The sequence below is a fragment of the Salmo trutta genome, chromosome 1, assembly GCF_901001165.1.
Source record: "Salmo trutta chromosome 1, fSalTru1.1, whole genome shotgun sequence".
In the NCBI taxonomy this organism is placed as follows: Eukaryota; Metazoa; Chordata; class Actinopteri; order Salmoniformes; family Salmonidae; genus Salmo; species Salmo trutta.
The window spans coordinates 42,642,930-42,669,323 of record NC_042957.1 but is presented as its reverse complement, the minus strand read 5'-3'; the positions used below and the strand labels follow the sequence as shown (position 1 = coordinate 42,669,323).

The 26,394-nt window shown below is 42.9% G+C and overlaps 1 protein-coding gene across 1 annotated transcript in view; it reads left to right on the top strand.

The window, feature by feature from the left end:
• Nucleotides 1-26,394, top strand: part of LOC115196393 (protein FAM171A2-like) — a 61,804-nt gene that overhangs the window by 16,867 nt on the left and 18,543 nt on the right. The window contains exons 2-3 of the mRNA XM_029757193.1: nucleotides 1,856-2,083; nucleotides 14,171-14,263. Of these exons, the coding sequence (XP_029613053.1) occupies nucleotides 1,856-2,083; nucleotides 14,171-14,263 (321 nt within the window). The remainder of the gene's footprint in view (nucleotides 1-1,855; nucleotides 2,084-14,170; nucleotides 14,264-26,394) is intronic.

Genomic DNA, 26,394 nt, shown 5'->3' with positions numbered 1-26,394 from the left:
GCAGCTACTGCAATTTCAGGTGAAATTGCAATAAAACAAGTCTCAAATATAATGAACATGTCTATACATTTCAGTTGTTTCAAAAACATTGTTGTGCTATTGCTATTTTTACTGCACCAGTGTTGGGCTCAACGAGACAATTCTGTTTATATTGCCCTGCTTGGAGAGGGCCGAGTGTCGTGCATAACTTCGGGAGGTTGCGGTCGAGACGTGACAGGTTTGCAAGTTTACATTACAGTAATAAGTCCATTCTCAGGATTTTGTTTGATACCTCTTGGGAATCTCCTTCAACTTTCATCAATGTAAAAAGGACCAAAGTGATCGGTCTCAGAGAGGGTGGTGGGAAAGATAGCGAGAGAGAGGGGGGTACTCTAAGCCAGTTCAGTGTCAGGTTTAATATTACATTTAATTGGCATCTCATTGTATTTCCTGCCATGATTTCAACCTTTTAGCTCTTGGCTTTGTATCCCCAAATATCAAGGAGGCACTCTCAACAACCGCAGCTTGCTACATTGGTACAATAAATTATATTCTGCCTAGCACTATATGGTGGACCACCAACAACCTACTGAAGTCATAGAGGAAACGTTTTTGTAATGTGGGCACATAGAGGAATTGAGTACCCCTATTGAGTACCAGTTCATGCAATGTGATTTCCCTTATAGCTTCATGTGGGTTGTTGTGTTTGTTGATTCATGTTGTATGTTAATTATGGAGATGATATCATCTTCTCAGTATGCCACATCACTGGGCCTTGTCCTCCACGCTAGATGGAGCTGCCAAGCGACCCATTTTCCCAACATTCTTTTCTGGGGACACCTCATAGTATCCATAGCAACATGCATCAATTGAGCCATTGACCCATTTAGAATCAAAATAGTTTTCTGAAGGACTCTTTGGAGCATGTGAAAATGTGAACTGGGTTTTCTGAAGGACTCTCTGGAGCATGTGAAAATGTGAACTGGGTTTTTATGAAGGGTTCTCTCTGTAGCATGTGAAAATGTGAACTGGGCCAATCAATGGTCATGTGAATGGGCTAGGGTACACACACACACACACACACACACACACACACACACACACACACACACACACACACACACACACACACACACACACACACTATTCTGAGAAGCACATAGTGTTAGTGTTACCCCCTACAGAGTCTGTGTCACAGTATGTTGAGAAAGTGTCTATCACAGCCAATAAAATCAACTGTTAATTGCAACATTTCTGTCAATGGACCTTGGACTGTGTGTGTGTGATCTCATGATTATGAGAGAGGATGTTTTCCATGGAATATATTCTTGAACTCAATAACTAGAATTGTTCTGAACAGCTTATGAGTAGTATTGGAATCAGCCAGCCATTCTGTCCCTCCAGACAGTTTGGCTGGGGTTTGGAGGATCAATCGATTCTGATGGCAGAAGTCCCAGCATGTCCTAATAGGGTCGGGCACTAGACCTCTTAACTCTATTAAATGCTTTTTGATCTCATGGTTAACAACGATGAGTCATCATGCCTTGTCAGCTGAGAACTAGAACACCTGAACAGAGACAAGCTTGCCCTGTCATTTACTATATGTAGGGCAAGATGACACTCGAATTTGTTGTATAAAAGCAACACATTTCCTATCGTTAGCTACAAGGGAACTTAGAAACTACAACCCAACTATATGTGAAGAAGCAGAACAATCTGTGTGCTCTCAGATTGCAATAAGAGTTCATTGTGGAAGTTTAGCCTCCAACTTTTAATCAAAACCAAACAATACTTTTGTGCATTCATTGCAAATTATCCTGTAGGTTTCTGGTTTAGTTTGAATAATTTAATCATTCTCGTTCCTGTCTCTCCACAGAGGTGCTCGTCAGAGTCCAGGTGTTTGACAACAGTGACCTTTCACCTCTGGCAGAGGCCGCAGTGGATGTTTATGGGAACCAGTCTACCTTGGCAACCAGCAAGGCTGGCAAAGATGGTGTCGTCATGGTCACCTTCCTGTACCGCCCTGGCACCTGGGTCATTGTCACGGCAACAAAACAGGGCTTTGTTACTAACTCCGCCCCCTGGCATGCCAGCCGCATCCCCTGTGAGTATTGTGTTTCATCCATAACTATCACTTTTTCACCTCAGGAATGAAAAGAATGTTGTGTTGTTGTGGTTTACCACCATTGCATCAAAGTCTTATTCGTACTACTTTGTGCGGTCACGTTATGAGAACTTTATCCTCACAAAGTTATATTTTAAATACTGATGGCTAAACTATGCAAGTAATGGATGAATTACAATAATAATTACCAGAATCCTTTGGGACATTTGATGGAATCAGAGGCCAGGATGCCATCATAAAGGAATGTCCAACAAGCCGTCTCTGCCGATCTGTCCTCTGTGGGGTGTGGACAGTCCTACCCAGTTGTTGTTTAACCTCAAATTCCCCACCCCATTTCCCCTCCATTGCCTCCTCCTCTCTGGGTCCACTGCCAGGGTGTTACCCCTGTGTTTGCACACCCCAGATGACTCCCACCGTCTGCAGTATATCTGTCTCCACCCGCCCACCCCATCTAACCCAGTTGTTGCTGTAGTTATATCCCACCCTCTGAGCTGCAAATTCATCCGTAAGGGAAAGAGCTGTCCTGTCGGCACTATCGGCTGGAAGCCACTTAGCTGTTAGTGCTGGTCTACTTTTAGCATTAGGGCCAAAAAGTGACAGGAGTCCAGGCCTGTATGAATTGCATGTTGTCCGGCTGCATCATGGGTCCTGGTCAAAAGTAGTACACTATGTAGGGAATAGGGTGCCATTTGGGATGCACCTATGTCTGTGGTGTTTTTTTTTGCGTCTCTTGCGTCTCCTCTCTGACATGGCACTGGTTCTTGAGGGTAGAATTGCATGGATGCCAATGCCATCATGCCATGGATGGGGCTGTGACGATTTTTTAATAACCATGTAATCGACGATGCATAGCTGGAGCCCTGAAGACCGTAATGAAAAGAAAATAACCGTCATAACTGTTTTAATATAATAAAAAAAAAATAATTCAAATCAATTTCATATTCAAGTCGACAAACTTTACCCAAAAGCAGCAAAGTAAAAGTAATCCTGTTTTACATCTAACAGCCTATCTAAGGACAAACGAGAGGAAGACAAACTAGCCAGTTTTATAATTTTGAGTTGTGGAACAAACAGCTAACTGACGGGATGACCGGGCAATCAAACAGATGACACGTGAGGTAAGGTTGGGCGCTATCCAGATTTTCATACGTCATACGTTTCTGTACCATACCGCTTAGGTTTGTTATAGTTATACATAACTTATAAGCAGGGGTGTAAACCATACGGTTTTTCTAAATATCCCGGGAAATACAGTATAAACTGTACATCGCTCATGCCTACTGGGCAGTATCCAGATTTTCATACTCTTATACCGTTTCTGTACCATACCAGGATATATGGTATTGCTGAATATGCAAACAAGGAGTGCTATAAAAAAACAAATATACTGTATATATATATATATATATATATATATATATATATATATATTATTATTACAAAACAATTTAGGCAACAGGAATCTTGATCCAGGAGAGGATTGAATGTCTCTGCTGTAACCAAGAAGCTTGATCTTGACATCTAGCCACTTAGCTAGCAAGTTAGCAAACCAAATGCATAGCTGGTGCCCTGAGCTGGATATAATTTATTTGACACATCTTAGATGTCTTATACTTATACTTCATTTATTGAGTGCTTAATTTGACCCGGATCCTGCCGGAACAGATTTGACGTAGTTTGTTCCGGCACCTATTTGTCAGGATCCGGTACCTCTCATGGCATGATTTATAACTTTTTCACAGTTCGCACTATAAACATTCTAATAAAAGTGATCAGAGTTTAGTCAAGTTGCCTCCTCGTTATTTCTTCCTCCCCCCAGAAAAACCATAATGTCAAAGCGCATGGATCCTTCTGTGTAATTATCCTATCCTGCCACATGGATTACAGACCTGCTCTCATATTTCCACATAGAGGTTATGGGGAAGGCCGGTGAGGTAAGTAACTGATCTTGACATAGGTCTTGGTAGTGGTGATCAGCTAGTGAAGAGGTCCCTATGTAATCTCGTCACTTAGCCTAGGCTAGTCATCTTCCTACTGAATATGAAACAAAAAAAATTTGATAAAAAAAGACAAATCAAGTTTGGTGAAATTTTTAAGTAAAAAAATCAAGAGAAAGATGGTGAATCGAACCCGAAACAAGCCGGAGAACTGTCAGTGCCAGAGGAGAGGAGTGAGGGGCAAACTGCTCCTGATTGCGATGCCTTAGCTAGCAGCGCTGCTAATCCTGCCATTTCAGCACCACCTCCGGCACCTCCACTAGCTAGTAGGCCTATTAGCGAGTCAGACTCGGCGGGAGAGGGGGGACGGGGAGCTGGGGAGGGGTGGTGGACAGTAAATCTACCGATGAAGTGCTCAGAGCAGGTGCAGTTTGGACGGAAGCTCAGTTCAAGAGCAGGCAAACGTATAACCCCTGGCTTTTCATGCAAAATTCAAAGCTGGACTGTACAACATGCAAAAAGGTACAGTTAGGGAACTTGGGTCTAGAAAAGACTGGAGGGATTAAATTAGCAAAAGAGTAGGTGGAATGTACAGCAACGTCCTCTGCCGCCGACGTAAAAAAACAACACGTTTTTGAACATGCCTGAACCAAGGTGCGTTTTGTGGTAGCAAGCATTGTAGACAAGGCTAAAGAGGATAGTTAACATTCAAAATAGAAAAATAGACACTACAGCCAGAATCTTCTGAACAGCCTTACAAGGAGTCTAAACGTCCTGGCTTTGAGCAAGAAACTGACTGTTAGGAGTTAAATGGACTTGACTAGGGGAGAGTCACTGTGGGAGAATTTGAAAACTAAAGTAGGAACACATTTTTCCTTCACAAACTTGTTCTGTACTGTGAAGGTAATCTGAATATGAGCTTCATACTTCGTGGTGATTTCATTGAGTCCTCTGTACTCAATGCATGGACGTAACCCTACATCCTTCTTGGCCACGAAGAAGAAACCAGCTGACACAGGAGAAGTGGACGTGGGGATGAAACCTTGTTGGAGCGACTCTTGGATATAATCCTCCATGGCCTGGGCCTCAGCCACCGACAGAGGATAGATGTGTCTGCGCGGAGACGCAGGTTGATGGCACAGTCCCAGGGGCGATGAAAAGGAAGATATGTGGCGCGGGTCTTGAAGAATACCTGAAGTGCAACCTGAAGTGCAACCACAGGACTCTCAACTGACGTGGAACCACAGGGAATGGGATTCGGGTGACCAGTCTGTGATTCTCATCCTCGACCATGAGATTTTGGGGTTATGGTGTTGAAGACAAGGGAGGCCGAGGATGATCTGGTGCACTGGTAATGAAGAAGGGGATGTTCTCCTGATGAATGGACTCCACGGTGAGGGTGAGTGGTTGGGTGATGTGTGTAATGGTTCCGGATCCTAGTGGCCGACTATCGAGGGCTTGAAAGGAGAGGAGAGCAGGTATGAGATGATGTTAAGAGAGGAGGCAAGGGTCTGGTCAATAAAGTTCCTCGCGACACCAGAATCCACTAATGCTGTAGACACAGTAAATGAGGGACAGTCAACTAGTGTGATGGACACCAAAAAGAGTTTAGCAAAGAGTGATGAAGATGAAATACTCACTCTTTCCCCAGGAGGTGGAAGATCACGTGACCGTCCCTCTGCTCTTGTGGATCCCGGATTAGGAAGTGCCGGACATCGCTGGAGCTGGTGCCCTCCTTGACCACAACACAGACAGAGCCCCAGCTGTCTCCGTCTTCGTCGCTTCACTGCGGGGATGCTTGTGACCCCTTCCTCCAAGGGTTCAGGCTCTGATCGAGTGTTCACTGAGGGAGGGAGAGAAGCGATGAGAGTACCGACGCTCCCGAAGAAGGTTATCCAGACGGATGGCCATCGCAATGAGTGCGTCACAATGAGTGCTTGTCGTCTTGACAGGTCAGTTTCGTCTGGACCTCTTCGCGCTGACCTCTTCTGAATAGCGTACGAAGCGCTGGCTCATTCCATCCGCTGGATGCTGCTACTGTCCGGAAGGTGAGCGCGTACTCGGCAGCCATCTGGTCCCCCTGTCGTAATTGGAGTAGGGGCTCACCCCCCTCTCTGCCCTCCAGGGGATGATCGAAGACACATTTAAACAGAGCCATGAACCCCTCATAAGAATCTAGCTCCTCCTCTCCTCTCTCCCAGACAGCCGTGGCCCATTCCAATGCCCACCCAGTCAGCGTGATGCCAGGTGACTTCGAATGCTGGAGGGGAAGAGCGGGAGTAGACGTGACACCGGTACCTCAGAGCCCCCCGGATAACGCCCCCTCTCGCACTCACTATGTGTTCCAGGACCTCACAATTTACAAATTAAGCAGTGTACATTGTAAGTGCACCCTCTGATCTCAGGGTTGGGTTCAATTACATTATAAATTCAGTTAATTCAGGAAGTAAAGTTTAAGTTAGTATTGGAATAAAAAGTTGGCTTCCTGATTTGACTGAATTGAAAAAGAATACTCCCATACCCTGTTTGATCCCTTCACTGATCTGGCTCCTTACCTTAGACGCTGGTGGGAATATTTCCTCTTGTTTCCATCGTCGTAATTCATACCTCATGCCATTTGAGTTGATCATGTTCTGAAAGCATCTGTTGTCACTCGAACAGCCAGGCGGATTGATCCAGCACACATTTCTTGTTGATAGTCTCTCTGAGACATCCAAGCTTTTAAAAGGCCAATAAGCTTTTAACTGCCATTCATTTGCGGGCGGAGAGCTACTTCAGAAGGGATGGAGCATTACTGTAGCTCTTTCCTCCATTATACCAACCGCAGCACAGCACCTTTTTGTTCCAATGCTTTTTTTACCTGCTCTCTCTGATACTGTAGCCTACATTCAATGACATATGGTCATAATGATTGAATGACAAACAATGTTCATCCAAGTGGTAAACCTCTTTCTTGTATTTTTGATTTTATTTTTGTTTTCTGTTATTTGTGTTTCTTTTTGTGTTTCTCCTTTTCACAAACCTTTTTAATTGCTTTTCTATTTCATGCCTGCGTTTGTCCCCAGCCATTGTTGTCTCTGTCAAACAAGTTCTCTCCACAGAGCACACACACTATCGGCAGAATTAGCATTGTAATTATGGGTATAGAGAAATAGACAAACTTCAATGTTCCCAAGTTATCCCCCTGGGCCCTGACTATTACCCCAATTCTGAAGTGAACTGTATTGATTAAATGATCTTCATTTGTAATATATTTCACAATATATTTATTCTCTATAGGTCAATACTATAATCCTATTCTATTTAATTACAGTATGTCCATTTAAATTCCTGAGCCATTTTAATAAGGCACTGTATGGAAATTGGAGAGGGCTGCAGAGTGCTGACAACAGAACAGAATAATGTCTTTGATGATTGTGATAATGAGAATCCACTCGGTCTGTTTGCATTTCACAAACTTTATAGACACTTTTTAAGCCATTATGATATTGCAGAAATCTGAAAAGAGATGCTAGCCTGGTCCCAGATCTGTTTATATAGTCAACTCATATGATCGTTATCATAGGGTAGGATTTGGCAAGACAGCACAAACGTATCTGGGACCAAGCTGGAGATATACAGCCGTTTTGTCCCTATCACAATAACTATCATATGTGTATAAACACAAGTTAAACATTAACTATGTGTAAACTGTTAACGTACTATAACCATGACTCAACAATCTGAGAGAGGATATGGGTCGGCCCTGCATCCTTTGTCCCTTATGCTTTCAAACCCAAAACTCCTTCCCCCTTTGAGAAATGTCTCTTCAACAGTCTCCGTCAGTAGTGTTCTGTTCATCACTGACTATGTTTGACCCTCTATTCTCCTTGCATATTTTATTGTCGTCGGTCTAAGAAACAGCCCGGCTAGGCCATCCCCTCCAGCCCTTCCATAATCTGTGGTTGTCACGCAAGTCCCAGGGATGGATGACTCACTGCAATCACTGATACAGTGCCTTGCAAAAGTATCACCTCCTTGGCGTTTTTCCTATTTTGTTGCATTACAACCTGTAATTTAAATTGATTTTTATTTGGTTTTCATGTAGTGGACAAACACAAAATAGTCCAAATTGGTGAAATGAAAATTCAACAAAATGAAGCCCCTAAATAAGATCTGGTGCAACCAATTACCTTCAGAAGTTACATAATTAATTAAATAAAGAACACCTGTGTGCAATCTAAGTGTCACGTGATCTCAGTATATATACACATGTTCTAAAAGTCCCCAGAGTCTGCAACACCACTAAGCAAGGGGCACCACCAAGCAAGTGGCACCATGAAAACCAAGGAGCTCTGCAAACAGGTCAGGGACAAAGTTGTGGAGAAGTACAGATCAGGGTTGGGTTATAAAAATATATCATAAACTTTGATCATCCCACAGCGCACCATTAAATCCATTATGAAAAATGGAAAGAATATGGCACCACAACAAACCTGCCAAGAGAGGGCCGCCCACTAAAAATCACGGACCAAGCAAGGAGTGCATTAATCAGAGAGGCAACAAAGAGACCAAAGATAACCCTGAAGGAGCTGCAAAGCTCCACAGCGGAGATTGGAGTATCTGTCCATAGGACCACTTTAAGCCATACACTCCACAAAGCTGGGCTTTACAGAAGAGTGGCCAGAAAAAAAGCCATTGCTTAAAGAAAAAAATAAGCAAACACGTTTGGTGTTCGCCAAAAGGCATGTGGGAGACTCCCCAAACATATGGAGGAAGGTACTCTGACTAAAATTGAGCTTTTTGGCCATCAAGGAAAACGCTATGTCTGGCACAAACCCAACACCTCTCATAACCCCGAGAACACCATCCCCACAATGAAGCATGATGATGGCAGCATCACGCTGTGGGTATGTTTTTCATTGGTAGGGACTGGGAAACTTTAAGAATTTAAGGAATGATGGATGATGCTAAATACAGAGAAATTCTTGAGGGAAACCTGTTTCAGTCTTCCAGAGATTTGAGACTGGGACGGAGGTTCACCTTCCAGCAGGACAATGGCCCTAAGCATACTGCTGAAGCAACACTCAAGTGGTTTAAGGGGAAACATTTAAATGTCTTGGAATGGCCTAGTCAAAGCCCAGACCTCAATCCAATTGAGAATATGTGGTATGACTTAAAGATTGCAGTACACCTGCAGGAACCTATCCAATTTGAAGGACCTGGAGCAGTTTTGCCTTGAAGAATGAGCAAAAATCCCAGTGGCTAGATGTGCCAAGCGTAAAAGAGACATCCCAAGAGACTTGCAGCTGTAATTGCTGCAAAAGGTGGCTCTACAAAGTATTGACTTTGGGGGGGTGAATAGTTATGCACGCTCAAGTTTTCTTATTTCTTATTTCTTGTTTGTTTCGCAATTAAAAATATTTTGCATCTTCAAAGTGGTAGGTATGTTGTGTAAATCAAATGATACAAACCCCCCCCAAAAAATCTATTTTAATTCCAGGTTGTGAGGCAACAAAATAGGAAAATGCCAAGGGGGTGAATACTTTTGCAAGGCACTGTATGTTTCATTGTGCAACGAGACGAGGTGCCTCTTGCTCAGAGCTCTGATTGACTCAGCTGAAGTCAGGGGGCCAAACCTGAACTGGACACATCCTGGAAGGATGGATGATAAAACTGGTGTCTCAGAGGCATTTTAGCATTGTTTTATTGTAATGTTGACTCTGTCCCCTAATGTGGATTCTCGCTCTCTCCATCTGTCTTTTCCTCCCCATCCCCCTTTCCTTCTCCCCTGTGTCAAATGCACCCGTTTTTTTTATCCCTCTGCCACAGTCTTTTCTGGCTCTAGCTCTGGCTCTTGTCTCTCCCCCCATCTGTGCCTCAGGCCCAATGCTGTATATGCTCTGCTCTGACAAGCAGTCACCTTTCCTTTTTTCTGCTTCCCAGGGTGGAGAATATTAAGCACTGTGGGATCTGTGTGTGTGCTTGTGTGATCTCTGTGTGTGTGTGTGTGTGTGTGTAGTGTGCGTGTGTCCATTTGCAATCTGTGTGCGTGTGTGCGTGTCTGTGTGTGCATGAGAGAAAGGGGTGAATGTCCCTGTTCTCTCAGTTAAAGCAGCATCTATGAACCTGGGGGGGCGTAACCTGCCAGGCTCACTCTAACAGTAGCTCTTAGCTCTTGGAAAGCATCCACCCACTCAAAGGGCATACTCATACAGCCTAATAATTCAAGCTGCAGGGAACGGTGTAAACACTGCATGCTGCATCGACTTTCTTTCTAAACCACAGTGACTTCAATACAGACATCTGCACACAAAGCTTTCCCTTTATGGAATGATCAGCATTTAACGTACAGTACACAGTCTATATCTTACCAAGCTGTAGGCATATTGTGCATCAAATAAAATAAATAATGATAATCTTAATTATTGTATTTTTAGCTCTTGCAGAATGCATCAAGCAAATGACAACTGTATACCAATTGACTGATGCAGATGAGTGTGCACTTGGTTTTACTATGAGGATCTGTGCAATAACAAAATTCACAAAAAGCTTGATAAATGTTTTGGGTCCTTGAGTACATGATGTCTCTGCTGCCTTGTACTCCCTGAGCTATAAGTCTGTGTGCATATCAGTAGCAGCAGCACCCTGCTTCTTCTCAATAACAGATGGGCATTAGCCTGGTTAACCCAGACTGAACACTGTTCTCAATGGTGCATTCAGGGTTCAGTCTGGTTAAACCAGGCTAGATAGGCACTGGGCACTGCAGCTTACTCCAGCCAACATGCTAATGTGTCCTGGAGAGTAGCCAGCACTTGCTACAGCTTCAGAGGGTCCAGACAGCCCAAGGCTATTCTGGTCAGTGGGTATAGTCAGATCCCACATTCTGGAGAAAATAATGTCCAAATGCCACACAGTTGAGTTGTCATTCCTGCTGATGCTGAGCCAAGTAATGAATGCCATTCAATAACCTTACTCTACTTCAGTGGTTCCCAAACTATGGGGCTCGAGGGGCACCCCAAAACTCAGTCCTGCTTTCAACTTACTATCACAAGTTGTCCGTATGTAGCTAAACGTAGCTGCTGCTCATTCCGTTTGCTCGAAAATTGATAAATGGTTAAAGAAAAGTATGGCCCGCGTCCATAGAGACACATACCAGCTCTACTGGTAGTACTGCTACTACCAGCAGTACTACACTAGCACCTGTCATTGACACAAGTTGTTCTGCTTCCACGAGCACATCCAATGCTATCGTCAGTAATTCTACTTTTGTTGCTAGCCCAGCTAGCATGGACACTGACAGTTGTGAATCTGATGCAGCCGAAGAGCTGCTGCCCCCTTAACCGGGAAAGCATCAAACAACAGACAGGGACGTTGGACCATCGAAGAGGCGCAAATATGATGAGAACTAAATTGATTTGGGGCTCACTTATATTGGGAGTAGTGCCTTTCCTCGGCCACAGTGTGTTATCTGTGCAAAAGTACTATCTCACAACGCAATGAAACCTTCACTCTTGGGCAGACATTTAGAAACGGAACATGCCAATTTGAAAAATAAGCCATGGAAGTTTTTGGAGCAAGAATTAAGACGACTTTCGAGTAGTAAGTCATATATAAAAGCAACAGATACCATTAATAAGAAGGGCTAGAAGCGTCTTATATGGTGAGCTACTGAGTGGCTAGGACAAGGCCAAAAAAACAATTTCTTCATCAAACAACACTGTTTCACGACGCATCAGTGACATGGCAGGAGATGTTTTGAAACAATTACTGCTTCGCATACAAGCCAGTGAATTCTATGCGTTACAACTGGATGAGTCAACAACCGTGGCGGGCATGGCACAGCTCCTGGTATATGTCTGTTACGTTTATGGGGGGTCAATTAAGGAAGACATCCTCTACTGGAAACCAGGACAACAGGAAAGGATATTTTTAAAGTACTGGACAGATTTATGACATCAAATGTACTTTGGTGGTCAAGATGTGTTGGTATCTGTACTGATGGCGCAAAAGCCATGACAGGGAGACATAGTGGAGTGGTAACGCGCGTGCAAGCAGTTGCTCCCGACGGCACTTGGGTACACTGCAGCATCCACCGAGAGCCTGTTGCTGCCAAGGGAATGCCTGACAGCTTGAAATATGTTTTGGACACTACAGTGAAAATGGTTAACTTTGTTAAAGCAAGGCCCCTGAACTCTAGTGTATTTTCTGCATTATGCAATGATATATAATATGATATGGGCAGCAACCTTGTAACGCTTTTACCACATACAGAAGTGTGCTGGTTATCAAGGGGCAAAGTATTGACATGTTTTTTTTTAATTGAGAGAAGAGCTAAAAGTTTTCTTTACTGACCATCATTTTCACTTGTCTGACCGCTTGCATGATGACGAGTTTCTCACACGACTGGCCTATCTGGGGGATGTTTTTTCTCTGCTGAATGATCTGAAACTAGGATTACAGGGACTATCTGCAACTGCATTCAATGTGCGGGACAAAATTGAGGCTATGATTAAGAAGTTGGAGCTCTTTTCTGTCTGCATTAACAAGGACAACACAAGTCTTTCCATCATTGAATGATTTTTCTGTGTGCAAATGAACTCAAGCTTATGGACAATGTCAAATGTGATATAGCGAAGCACTTGAGTGAGCTGGGTGCGCAATTGCACATGTACTTTCCCAAAACGGACGACAGAAACAACTGGATTCGTTAATCCTTTCATGGCCTGCCTCCAGTCCACTTACCGATATCTGAACAAGAGATCCTCAACAAAATTGCAATAAGCGGTTCTGTGAAAATGTTATTTAATCAGAAGCCACTGCCAGATTTCTGGATAGGGTTGCGCTCTGTGAGAGTTTCTTGCCTTGGCAAATTTGCCCTGTTAAGACACTGATGCCCTTTGTAACCACGTACCTATGTGAGAGTGGATTCTCGGCCTTCACAAGCATGAAAACTAAATACAGGCACAGGCTGTGTGTGGAAACTGATTTAAGACTGAGACGCTCTCCAATACAACCCAACATTGCAGAGTAATGTGCATCCTTTTAAGCACACCCTTCTTATTAACCAGTGCTGAGTTATTCACCATTTTTGATGAACAAATAATGTTTTATATGTAAGATGGCTAATAAAGAGCAAAATTATTGATATTATTATATTATTATTTGTACCCTGGTCCTATAAGAGCTCTTTGTCACTTCCCATAAGCCGGGTTGTGACAAAAACTCACACTCATTCTTATGTTTAATAAATGTATTGTGTAGTGTGTGTATGGCAGGCTTACAATGATGGCAAAAAACAAAATTTGAGGGTGCGCTGACCCTGGTGCTGGAGGGGGTATGCAGCTGGAGGTTGAATGTTTGAAGGGGTACAGGACTATAAAAAGTTTGAGAACCACTGGTCTGCACCTTTTCGAGATATAATCCAATAGATATAACTCTCTTGACCAGCAACGCATACACATGTCAGGAGTGTAAAGACAGCACACATCCTTCCACACCCCCTGAACACAGGCGAAAGGATAGAGAGTCTTGTCAATGTCAAGAGTGTTTTGAATCTATCCTGAGCGCTTTCCCTCTGGGTGGATTTCAATGCCTCGTCACAATCCCCCTTTCAAAAAGAAGCTCAGATGTTAACGAACGGAGACTGTTATTCCTCATTACCTGTCTCTCCTCCTCTAGTGGACTCGGGTTGCAGACACACACACACGAGCACACACTCCTTACAGTCTGACTGACAGGGAGGGAACTCTCAGGTGGGATGCATCAGGATTTCCTCACCTCACTATACATATATAGTATACTCTGTGGACCGCTGAGGAAGGAGGTGGGCTGGTTTCTTTATATAACCCCAAGCCAGGTGCATTGTTGTCTTGCTGCATAGCTGGAAACACTTTGTGAAGGGAGAAATGTAGGTCATGACTGTCTCTCTGTGTTTGATAAACATTGTTTTGTTATGACTGGTGGGGTGAGGACAATACAACAGCAGTCAACAGAGACAGGTGTCTGTCTGATTGATGATTGATCTGTCATAACTAACTCATGTTTGTTTTGTTTCTCTCTTCCTCTCTTTCCCTTTTCCTCCTCACTTTTCCTTTCTCTCTCTCTCTCTCTCTCTCTCTCTCTCTCTCTCTCTCTCTCTCTCTCTCAGTGTATGCTTCAGTCAGCCTCTACTTGCTCCCCCAGCGGCCTGCGACCCTGATCCTGTATGATGACATAGTCCAGGTGCTGCTGGGATCCCCAGGTGAGTCTCTACATACTCTACCTACCTATACCTGCCTGGTCCTGTATGTGGTTCTGTATGGCTCAGTTGGTAGAGCATGGCACTTGCGGCACCGGGATTGTGGGTTTCTTTCACGGGCCCACCCATTTGTGAAATGTATGCATGCATGACTGTAAGTCGCTTTGAATAAAAGCGTCTTCTAAATGGCATATACAAAAAATGTAAAATATAAACCTGTTTCCACACTATACTTACTGTCTACTTTTACATATCTCTCCTCTTCTTCCAAAGGAAAATATCCATTACAAAATGTCTGGCTTGTGGCTTTTCAACTCTTCTCAATATGGCCTTAGATCAGTAATCACACATTTTGAGGGCCAAAATAGATTTTCACAGTGGACTGTTAGGATAGTAGCAGTGCTTGATATAACACATAAAGCATAGCATTGGGTTCAGTGCACCCTAGCACAGACAGAACAGATACTGTATTATGGCCCTACTATAGCCATTGGGCGTCCGGCATTGCCATCAGCCGTCAACCGTTGAGGAAATGCTTCCTTTGAAATCAATGAAAGCTGCTTCACTGCCCGTGTTGCTTTCACGTTGCGTCATGTCCAATGACAGCATCCAAGTTCAAGATCGGCAAGGTAACATTTTTGATGTCTGGCCTCCCGAGTGGCGCATTGGTCTAAGGCACTGCATCACAGTGTTGCGGCGTTGCTACAGCATGAGGTAAATGTTTTTATAAAAAATGTTGATGGCTGACGCGTGCGTTCATTTTATCATGTGAATTGAAATAATGATGTCAGAAGAAGCTACTTCTACTAGCTAGCTAGCTACATTGACTAGCTAGGTTCACAATGTAAACAAAAGCAAGTTGTGAAATTAGAGGATATTTTAGGACAACCACTAGCAACAATTTAAAAGTGCATTATGCAGAAATCACTCCGCCATTTCCTAGTTGCTAAAATTCAGTTTATGTGACAAAACAAACACAGAGAATCATTTTACCATCTTAACTGTTGTGAAATATATTTTGAATGACCCAAAATATTGCATTTTCAGCTTTTTGAAGCTGGCGTACATAACCAAAAGTAAAAGACTCAAAAACAAAACGTAAGAATGGGAAGCACAGAAATAGCGCACATACTGTAGAGCAGATCTACCACTTCTTAGACTTGCTTTTAATGAGAATGACAGATCTATAACTCTTGAGAATTTGGTCAGGTCGCCCAAAAAGGTACATATTGTAGATTTAATGAGTACCTGTGAAAAACTGGACCAAAGCTATTGTACTAACGCACAATCAATGAATATAGTACAGTAGGCAAAATAGAATAAAGATGCTCTCCCCCTCTGCTCCTCTCCACTCTCAAAACAAAGCTCTGTGTAGCAGGTAAAATGCAACAGCGACACGCGTATAGTGGAGCTGCAGAGTAAGTGGCAGAACAAATGGAGCTTGCTGTCATCTAACAAGCCTCTCTGTATCCAATGCCAGTTACATCACTAGTACATCACCCGGCCGCTAAACTACAGCAAAAGAGAAACAGGCTGTTATTGCCAAATCAGCTAATCGCAGCTCTTAGTTTTGTGTGTGTGCGTGTGTGTGTGCGCGCGGGCATCCGTGCATGCGCATGTGGATGGTGTGTGTGTGTGTGCGTGTGTGTGTGCGTGTGTGTGTGTGTGTGTGCCTTCCCTGTAGCTCAGTTGGTAGAGCATGGTGTTTGCAACACCAGGGTTGTGGGTTTGATTCCCACGGGGGGCCAGCACAGAAAAAAAAAAAAAATGTATGAAATGTATGCATTCACTACTGTAAGTCACTCTGGATAAGAGTGTCTGCTAAATGACGTAAATGTAAATGTAATGTGTGTGTGTGCACGTGTGTGTACATACATTCATGGTTTTGTGTGTGTGTGTGTGTGTTTATTACTCAGATCCAATAAAATACACTCGTAACTTTCCACATTATTGATAGTACCAATAAACCAGCAATACAGAAGATGAAGCATCCAAATTAAATCGACCTAGATGCAACACTGTATCTGCCTCAAGGCATTTCTAGGCAAACCAAACAGGCTATAAATGTCTTCCAGAATTTACACCTGTTTAGGAATGGGCTGGGTGTAAAGTGCATGCTTTGTTCATCCCTATTAAATAAATTAAAGGAAGACCTATAGATTCACCAGTCATATTTCCGTATGATTTTAATAATTGCTTTCAGTGGCAGCAGTGCGTACTATTGTTGTGTTGTTATAGCCCACATTATGGGATGTGATAAATGTGATCGATAAGTCTCTGTTTAATGATAGCATCTGGGTGTGAAAATCTAATTCAATCATATGTATTTGTAACCCCCTTTTTACATCAGCGGTTGTCACCTAGTGCTTTACAGATACCCAGCCTCAAACCAAAAAGAGCACGCGATGCAGAGGCAGACGCACAGTGGCTAGGAAAACAATCATGACCTGCAGTTGGGGATGTGGGGTATGTGTTTCGGGTAATGCTGGTTAGGAACAATACCCGCTAATTTAAGAAAATAATGTTCTATCTTTACCTCTATATTCCTCTTAAAAATACAGTATGAGGTGTTAGTAATAATCACAGTGTACACCTCCCTGTCTTCTCGCCCTCCTTCTTCCTCATTCTCTTCATCTCTGTCAGTTTCTCTGCTTACGCAGACAGCACAGTGCTGTACGTGGTGCCACAGCCGAGTGAATTAAATATATAATCATGGCGTCATCCCTCAACGTCCTGTCACCTGTCCAGTCCAATGAGTGAGCCAGAATGATGTAATCCGCTCCAACCAAGGCCCCTTAGGAAAGCTGTACACGTGACATGCTCACACTTTCTCTGTAGTTCATGCTCTCTCTCTCTCTATTTCTCTCTCTCTTCCTTTCTCTCAGACCCACACAACACACATTCTCTCTACTGTCTATCAACTGAATCTCCTTACCTCCCCAACCTCCTATCTCTCTCTCTCTCTCTCTCTCTCTCTCTCTCTCTCTCTCTCTCTCTCTCTCTCTCTCTCTCTCCGCCCTCCTCTCTGAACTGTCATGCCCAGGGCCCCTGACCCAGCAGTTTTCCCTTATCTCCTTAACGATCCCAGAATCTGGGACTGACTTGACTGTATGTCTGCATGACAGGATGAGAGGCATTTATTGTGACTGCAGCACATTGATTTCTGTACCATCAGCCTCAATGAGAGCCCTGTCTGTCCCCTTTAATTATGCCCCAGACAGCTTTTTCTCCTCCTCTGCTCATCCTTCTGTCAAGAGGGCCTTTCATGACATAATTGACTACATATTACTCCACCCCCCTGTGGGGTTTTAGTAGTGTGTTGGCGATCTGTGGCAAGGAGAGGCATCCTTTACTTGTTCAATTGATTTGGGTCTACCTGAGGTAGTTGTATGTACAACTGTTTTACAAACTTACCCCACCAGACATGCCACCAGGGGTCTTTTCACTGTCCCCAAATCCAGATAAAACTCCTTTCCATCTCATATTGTTGTAATGAACAGCCAACCTGGTTTCAAAAAACAGATAAAGCAACACCTCACGGCACAACGCCTCTCCCCCATTTTACCTGGATATTTTGTGTATTGTATGTATTGATATGTAGGCTATGTGTGCCATTTTTTTTATTTATGTAGTTCTGTCCTTGAGCTGTTCTTTTCTATTAATGTTCTGTATTATGTTTCATGTTTTGTGTGGACCCTAGGAATAGTAGCTGCTGCTTTCGCAAAAGCTAATGGGGATCCTAATAAAATGCAAAAAAATACCAAACTGGCTCCAATGACCAGCTACCCTTGTGTTCTTAGTTAGTTAGTCAGGTTTGAATACTACTTAATTGAATCAGGATGAGATATAGTTACACAACTCTCTTGTTAACATGTTGGAGCATCTGGCAACTTTTATAGAGGGACATGAATGGAGGATGTGGTCGTTTTGCTGACACACATGTGTACACACACACACATTCTCTCACACAGGCTCTCACACTCTCCCACTCTCTCCCGCTCTCTCTCAATGCCTCCAGAGTATTCTTTCTCAGTCAGTTAAGCGAGGAGCAGTTTAGCACGTTTTCTCTGCTTGTCAACGGGTGTATTAGAGGCAAAGTCAGATACAGGAGAGTAGAGTGATGTAAACAGGCGCACTTTATTTTAGTTCCAAAAACCTGAGCACTACATAAATAAAACGCGCTCAAAACACAGAACATCATAAAAGTAAAGCGCGTAAATAAAACACCATAATAACAGGAAACAATTACACACAAAACATGATGGGAAACAGAGGGTTAAATACAAGTAGATTGATTGGGGAAATGAAAACCAGGTGTGTATGGAAACAATGGATATATGAAAAATGGAGCGGCAATGGCTAGAAAGCCGGTGACGTCGATCGCCGAACGCCGCCCGAACAAGGAGAGGAGCCGACTTTGGCGGAAGTCGTGACACTGCTGTCTCTTTAAGCGGTAGAGCCGAGTCTCTCAGAAGGACTAAGCACGGTAGTGTATCACGACGAGGGCCCTAGTAACAGGGAGAAGAAAGACAGTAGATCCCTGTGCTGATGGATTGGAACTGATGAGAGGCCATCTGAAAGTGCAGCTCTCAGTGCTAAGGCTGGTCACCATGGAGACAACCGGTGGCAGGAAACGAAAGAGTTTTGAAGAGGTGGAGGAATGCCAATGAGGGGGGTGTTTTTCAAGCTGTGTTTGACAAAACCCAAAATTCTGTGTTTGGTAGAATGGGATTGTTAGTGTGGCTGTGTACTTGAAAGCATGCAGCACGTGATTGGTGTAATTAAGCTGTGTAATCACAAGGTATGTTTGGTATTTGGTCAACATTGTAGCCTGTTTAAGTGTTATTCCACTCTGTGTTATTGACATTATCGTTGAAACATCATTGCACAAGTAGTAGCAGCTACTGTATATCATTCAAGGACAGCCTGTAATGAAGGCATCATTGCACAACCTTGATATGTTTACCTCTTTTGTTACATTGTTTTAAAGATGATTCAATAGACGTTAACCACATAACACATCCACCAACCACATCCACCTCTACGCAGACGACACCATTCTGTATACATCTGGCCCTTCTTTGGACACTGTGTTAACAAACCTCCAAATGAGCTTCAATGCCATACAACACTCCTTCCGTGGCCTCCAACTGTTCTTAAACGCTAGTAAAACTAAATGCATGCTCTTCAACCGATCGCTGCCCACACCCGCCCGCCCGACTAGCATCACTACTCTGGACGGACGGTTCTGACTTAGAATATGTGGACAACTACAAAAACCTAGGTGTCTGGTTAGACTGTAAACTCTCCTTCCAGACTCATATTTAGCATCTCCAATCCAAAATTAAATCTAGAATCGGCTTCCTATTTTGCAACAAATCCTCCTTCACTCACGCTGCCAAACATACCCTCTTAAAACTGACCATCCTACCAATCCTCGACTTCGGCGATGTCATTTACAAAATAGCCTCCAACACTCTACTCAGCAAACTGGATGCAGTCTATCACAGTGCCATCCGATTTGTCACCAAAGCCCCATATGCCACCACTGCGACCTGTATGCTCTCGTCGGCTGGCCCTCGCTACATATTCGTCGCCAGACCCACTAGCTCCAGGTCATCTTTATGTCTTTGCTAGGTAAAGCTCCGCCTTATCTCAGCTCACTGGTCACCATAGCAACACCCACCCATAGCATGCGCTCCAGCAGGTATATCTCACTGGTCATCCCCGAAGCCAACACCTCCTTTGGCCGCCTTTCCTTCCAGTTCTCTGCTGCCAATGACTGGAACGAATTGCAAAAATCGCTGAAGTTGGAGACTTACATCTCCCTCACTAACTTTAAGCATCAGCAATCTGAGCATCTTACCGATCGCTGCAGCTGTACACAGCCCATCTGTAAATAGCCCATCCAACTACCTACCTCATTCCCATATTGTTTTTATTTACTTTACTTTTTTGCTCTTTTGCACACCATTATTTCTACTTGCACATCATCATCTGCACACTTATCACTCCAGTGTTAATTTGCTAAATTGTAATTACTTCACTACTATGGCCTATTTTTTGTAGGCCATAGTAGTGTTTTTTATGTTTTTTGTCACACTGCTTTGCTTTATCTTGACCAGGTCGCAGTTGTCAATGAGAACTTGTTCTCAACTGGCCTACCTGGTTAAATAAAGGTGAAATAAATAAAAAATAAAAAAAATAACACTCACTCTATCTTTGCCCATAAAGCCTACATTTCTCTTTCTCTCAGAATCTCCCCATTGCCATGTGGGTTCAGAACAGAGTTACTGAAACAGGCCATGGTTGAGTTGACTCTCCTATATTTTGTGTTGCATAGCGTGTGTTAAGTCTCTTGGCTCAGACGTCATAATAATGCATTACTGGGGATGACGCAGTGTTGCACACAATTAATTGGAGCAACAGGGGAGGCTTAGTTATCCCCTCGACAGCCCTTCGGTGGAGGCATATTCAGGCTCTGAAGGTACTTTGCTATGAGTGGTTGTTAGCCATGTGGTTGTGTGTCTTATCTGTGTGCTTCATGATAGAGACCATAGCAGGGATATCGACAAGGTTATTTCTCAGCTATGGCATTGAGCCTGATGTGTCCACATGTACAGAAAAACCTTCAGGGAAGTCAATTGGTTGTCTCAAAAAATGGGTAAGCACATACAATGTCAGCAGTAAGTGACTGCAACCTAGCTAACATGAATCATGCTGTGATTCAATCACCGCATCCCAGCTGCACTTCTAACTCAAATGTCAAGCCTTTACAACACACACAGCCAAGCCTTCACAACACACACAACGCACACACAACACACACACACACATAACATTATTTACATTTACAGCAGCCTCCGCGCCTGGCATATGCTGCTCTTTAGCGGCTACACTCGGTGGTCACGCTCTCCCATCATGCCTCCCTCCATATGCTCTGCCCCCTCCATTGTTTCTGTTGTTGCTCTGTGATGTCGGACTGAACACCTGGGCTTGTCCGTTGGTATGGAAATGAGGGAACAAAGGGTACAGAGCGTTCACAAAAATCACACTTGTCCTATCTCATTCCGCTGTCTCTAAGCCAAGCCATGTCCCAGCATCAATTTTATATGTTGATTAGTGCTGTGGCATATAGCACAATTATTCAGCAGCACCAATTTAGTACGAAGCCCTGTCTTTGTTTCTGTATGAGGTAGGGGCATACATTTTTATGCGTATGGAACATTTCTGGGATCTTTTATTTCAGCTCATGAAACATGGGACCAACACTTTACATGTTGCGTTTATATTTTTATTGAGTATATACAGTCATGTCCAAAAGTTTTAAAAATGACACAAATATTAATTTCCACAAAGTTTGCTGCTTCAGTGTCTTTAGATATTTTTGTCAGATGTTACTATGGAATACTGAAGTATAATTGCAAGCATTTCATAAGTGTCAACAGCTTTTATTGACAAGTACATGAAGTTGATGCAAAGAGTCAGTATTTGCAGTGTTGACCCTTCTTTTTCAAGACCTCTGCAATCCGCCCTGGCATGCTGTCAATTAACCTCTGGGCCACATCCTGACTGATGGCAGCCCATTCTTGCATAATCAATGCTTGGAGTTTGTCAGAATTTGTGGGTTTTTGTTTGTCCACCCGCCTCTTGACGATTGACCACAAATTCTCAATGGGATTAAGGTCTGGGAGGTTTCCTGACCATGGACCCAAAGTATCAATGTTTTGTTCCCCGAGCCACTTAGTTATCACTTTTTCCTTATGGCAAGGTTCTCCATCATGCTGGAAAAGGCATTGTTCGTCACCAAACTGTTCCTGGATGGTTGGGAGAAGTTGCTCTCAGAGGATGTGTTGGTACCATTCTTTATTCATGGCTGTGTTCTTAGGCAAAATTGTGAGTGAGCCCACTCCCTTGGCTAAGAAGCAACCCCACACATGAATGGTCTCAGGATGCTTTACTGTTGGCATGACACAGGACTGATGGTAGCGCTCTCCTTGTCTTCTCCGGACAAGCTTTTTTACGGATGCCTCAAACAATCAGAAAGGTGATTCATCAGAGAAAATGACATTACCCCAGTCCTCAACAGTCCAATCCCTGTACCTTTGCAGAATATCAGTCTGTCCCTGATATTTTTCCTACAATTTACAAAATTACTATTCGAAAACATTGTTAAAATGTAATATTGACATTCAAAGAATTATGGATTAACATCTCGTGAATGCAACCGCATTGCCAGATTTAAAAATAACTTTACTGGGAAATCACACTTTGCAATAAATGACGTGGTATGCTCAGAAAAAATGGGCTAGGCGATACATGTTAGCGCCATCTTGGAACCATCTAAAATCAAATATACTATTGTAAATATTCCCTTACCTTTGATTATCTCCATCAGAAGGCACTTCAAGAAATCCCAGGTCCACAACAAATGTAGTTTTGTTCGAAAAAGTTAATAATTTATGTCCCAATAGTTCCTTCTTGTTAGCGCGTTCCGAAGGCTACTCATAATGTACGAGGCGCGCTGGACTTGTCGTCACGAATGTGCAAAAAATATATATTTACGTTCGTTCAAACATGTCAAACGTTGTATAACATAAATCTTTAGGGCCTTTTTCAACCAGAGCTTCAATAATATTCAAGGCGGACGATTGCATTGTCTTACTAAACGTTTCGGAACAAAAGGGTTCCCATGGGCGCCCGCGTCATAGTAGTAATGGCCCTCCCCCTGTGACCAACATTCCAAGCCTCTCTTTGGGTCAGTTTCTACCATAGAAGACTCAAACCAATTTGTAAAGACTGTTGACATCTAGTGGAAGCCTTAGGAAGTGCTAAATGATTAATAAGTCCCTGTGTGTTTCAATGGCAAAGGCTTGAAAGTGATTCCACACATCAGATTTCCACTTCCTGTTAGGATTTGTCTCAGGGTTTTGACTGCCATATGAGTTCTGTTATACTCACAGACACCTTAAGAGCTTCCTAGGGTTAGAGGCAGATGCTTGGAATTTAGAGTGGTAGAAAGTGGCAAATACTGCCCCCTATCCCCAACAGGTTAACTTGTTATGGATAGGGGGCAGTATTTTCACGGCCGGATAAAAAACGTACCCGATTTAATCTGGTTATTACTCCTGCCCAGAAACTAGAATATGCATATAATTAATAGCTTTGGATAGAAAACACTCCAATTATTCAGCACGAGACGACTCCATTTTCAACTTTGAGTCTTTGAACGAAAACAGGGTTTCCCGGTCGGAATATTATTAATTTTATTAATAGCACAATGGGAGAAAGCGGGATCTGGTGAGTCCATAGCGTTGTATATCTATCGGCGAGTCTGTTGTGCAGCGCACATGAGGTGTTGAAGTTATACTTGTATGCAATTCTGTACCAAATGTTTGACATTAGATATCTGATAATGGTTTTCTGCCAGAAGTCAAAGAGCGCTAGATGAGTTATATGTACAGTTGCCATTTTTTCCCTGTGCTTTTTTCTCTCCTCCAATCACCTCCCCTCTGCTTTGTGTACACGTTATTCTCTTCCATCATAGCTACTAGCTATGCTTGTATAACTTTATGAGCTGGATTTGCCTGTCTTTGCAATTAGTTTATGTTAGCATTTAGCTAACAGCGTCTATGTGATTTCTCTATAAGTTTGTGCTAATTTTATTAGCATTCTGGTAATAGAGGCCCAATGGGCGTTTCTTACGTTTTTGTATGCAATAATGCTAATAACATAAATGAGAAAAGGACGTTATGACGATATGAAAATTTGGATACCGCCCAAGCCTACAAGGGAGTCATGTTCAGAGACGAAACACAACTCGTAATGGTGTGCTTTACAAGTTGATCATAGAACACACATACAATCTACCTAAGGAACGGGAATGAGTTATGAGAAGAGACAACTGGATGTTGGATACCATTCAGAATAAGATCATATAACAACTGTCTCATGCCATGCAGAGGGAGATTGTGCCACGCGTACCAGAGTGTCCCTTCTATGAACTGATTGGCACCACTGAACAATATTCATGCAATCTCCAGTACGTCGACCAGAACCTGGAGTCACACCGGGTTTTGGGGATCTATAATGCCCCCGACTCCACGGCTGAAACTCTGTTCTTGTGTGTGACGGCTCCAAGGTTGCTTTTGATGGAGCAATTAACGTCAGACCGCTTTTCAGGAGTGCAGGCTCGACCCTATGTGAACTGTGTTCCCTGGATCTGGTTTAGCAAGACGTTGCGTGCGAGGTGAGTCTGCACACGAGGTGAGCCTTGTGGCTGACACGGTAAACTTTGTGCAGGGTGTGGCATTTGTCATACGGGAGTCACACAAGCGCCAACAGTTGTACGAGTCACTTTTTTGTGTGGAAGAAGTAGTGACCAAGATCCAGGTGGTGCATGCGCACGAAAGCCAATCTTGTGTGTCATCTCCGCATACAGCGCTCTCCTCTCCACACTTGACATTCTGAAGGATGACAAGAGTGACAAGAGTGTCAAAGGGGAAATGAGTGCAAGAATCGGGGGACTGCACAAACATGCGATCAAGGAAATAACGTATTTTTGCATACTGTGTAGGGAAGCACTGTTGGGGCCCTGTGAGGCAGTAGCCAGGACCATACAGAGCACCAAGGCAAGTGCACTAGGTACCCTCGAATTTGCCAATGTGCTGAGGGAATGGGTAAGGACACTGAGAGATGACAGCGTCATGGAGGAGATGACAACCAAGGTTTGTATTAAAATACAATTTAATTAAACAAATGACACACATAGACAACACAAAGTTAAATCACATGCAAAACAAAATGTATTGTGTGCTGCAATGTATTATTTCTAATGCTTGTGTGCTTTGGTGGGAGGTGAGTCCACTTTGTTGGATTTAGTTGGGTGGCACAGGCCGTATTCTGCATGGAGAACTCTGAGCTCTGTTTTGTAAGCGGTGCGCTCCTGATTAATGCTCTTATCTATTCAGTTGTGGGGGTTGGAGTCGGACACACACATTCTGCTGTACGATAGACATTTTAGTTTGAGTTGAGTCAAGTCTCTCTGTCTCCCTCTCTGTTCCTCTCCCTATCTCTGTTCCTCTCCCTTCTCTCCCTCTTCTCTTACCCTTGTGGTGGATATCAAGTGATCTGGAGCAGTGGTCGCAATAGTCTTCTATGACTATTTTCTATTAGTTGACAATTCTAAACTTGGCGAACGGGGATGGATCACGTATCTGTCCACGGTCCTGAAACAATTTTTTCTCAAAAACATTAATGACTGATGTAATGAGTCTAAATACAAAATCCGTAGTGAATCTGACATATGGTTCATGAGGAGATGATTGCAGATGATTTGGAGCATTAGCGTTACACATGCAAAGAATGAGTTGTTAATAGTTTCCTTGTGTTTTGAGATATCAATACCAAATTCGGTGTGGTTCATTTAGGGATGTCCATTATAGCGATGTCAAGTTTCAAGTTCATAGACCACTATGGGGTGGATTTACAGTGGTTTAAATGGACATGTAAAATGTGATTTTTTTATTTGTCAATAACTCAGCCATCTTTTGGGCAATCCCTTAGCTTTTTTTCTCAAACTATGTTAAGAAATGTACCATTTAGTATAATTTGGTTATATGGTTCATGAGAGGAAGATTTATATATTTTATATCTACTGGTATAGTGTGGCCGTCTTTCAATGCATTAACATTATTTTCTCAATCTCTTGAGGAACTTTTGTGATGAGTTCAAAGACCAAATTTGGAGTGAATCTGAATTGTAGTCTATGCGAAGAAAATGTTTTATGATTATTTTTAGCATTATATAGTCAAAAAAGTTAATTGTTAATAGTTTCCAGATTTAAAAAAAAAATATCAATGCCAAACGTAATTGTTTATCATGGTAATGTCTTTGATCACCTAAAAAGTTGCAGGTTGATTCTGGAGTGGATTTACAAAGGATTTACACTGAACAAAAATATAATGCAACATGCAACAATTTCTAAGATTTTACTAAGCTACAGTTCATATAAGAAATCAGTCAATTGAAATAAATTCATTAGGCCCAAATCTATGGATTTCACTTGACTGGGAATACAGAGATGTGTCTGTTGGTCACAGATACCTTTAAAAAAATATATATAGGTGCATGGC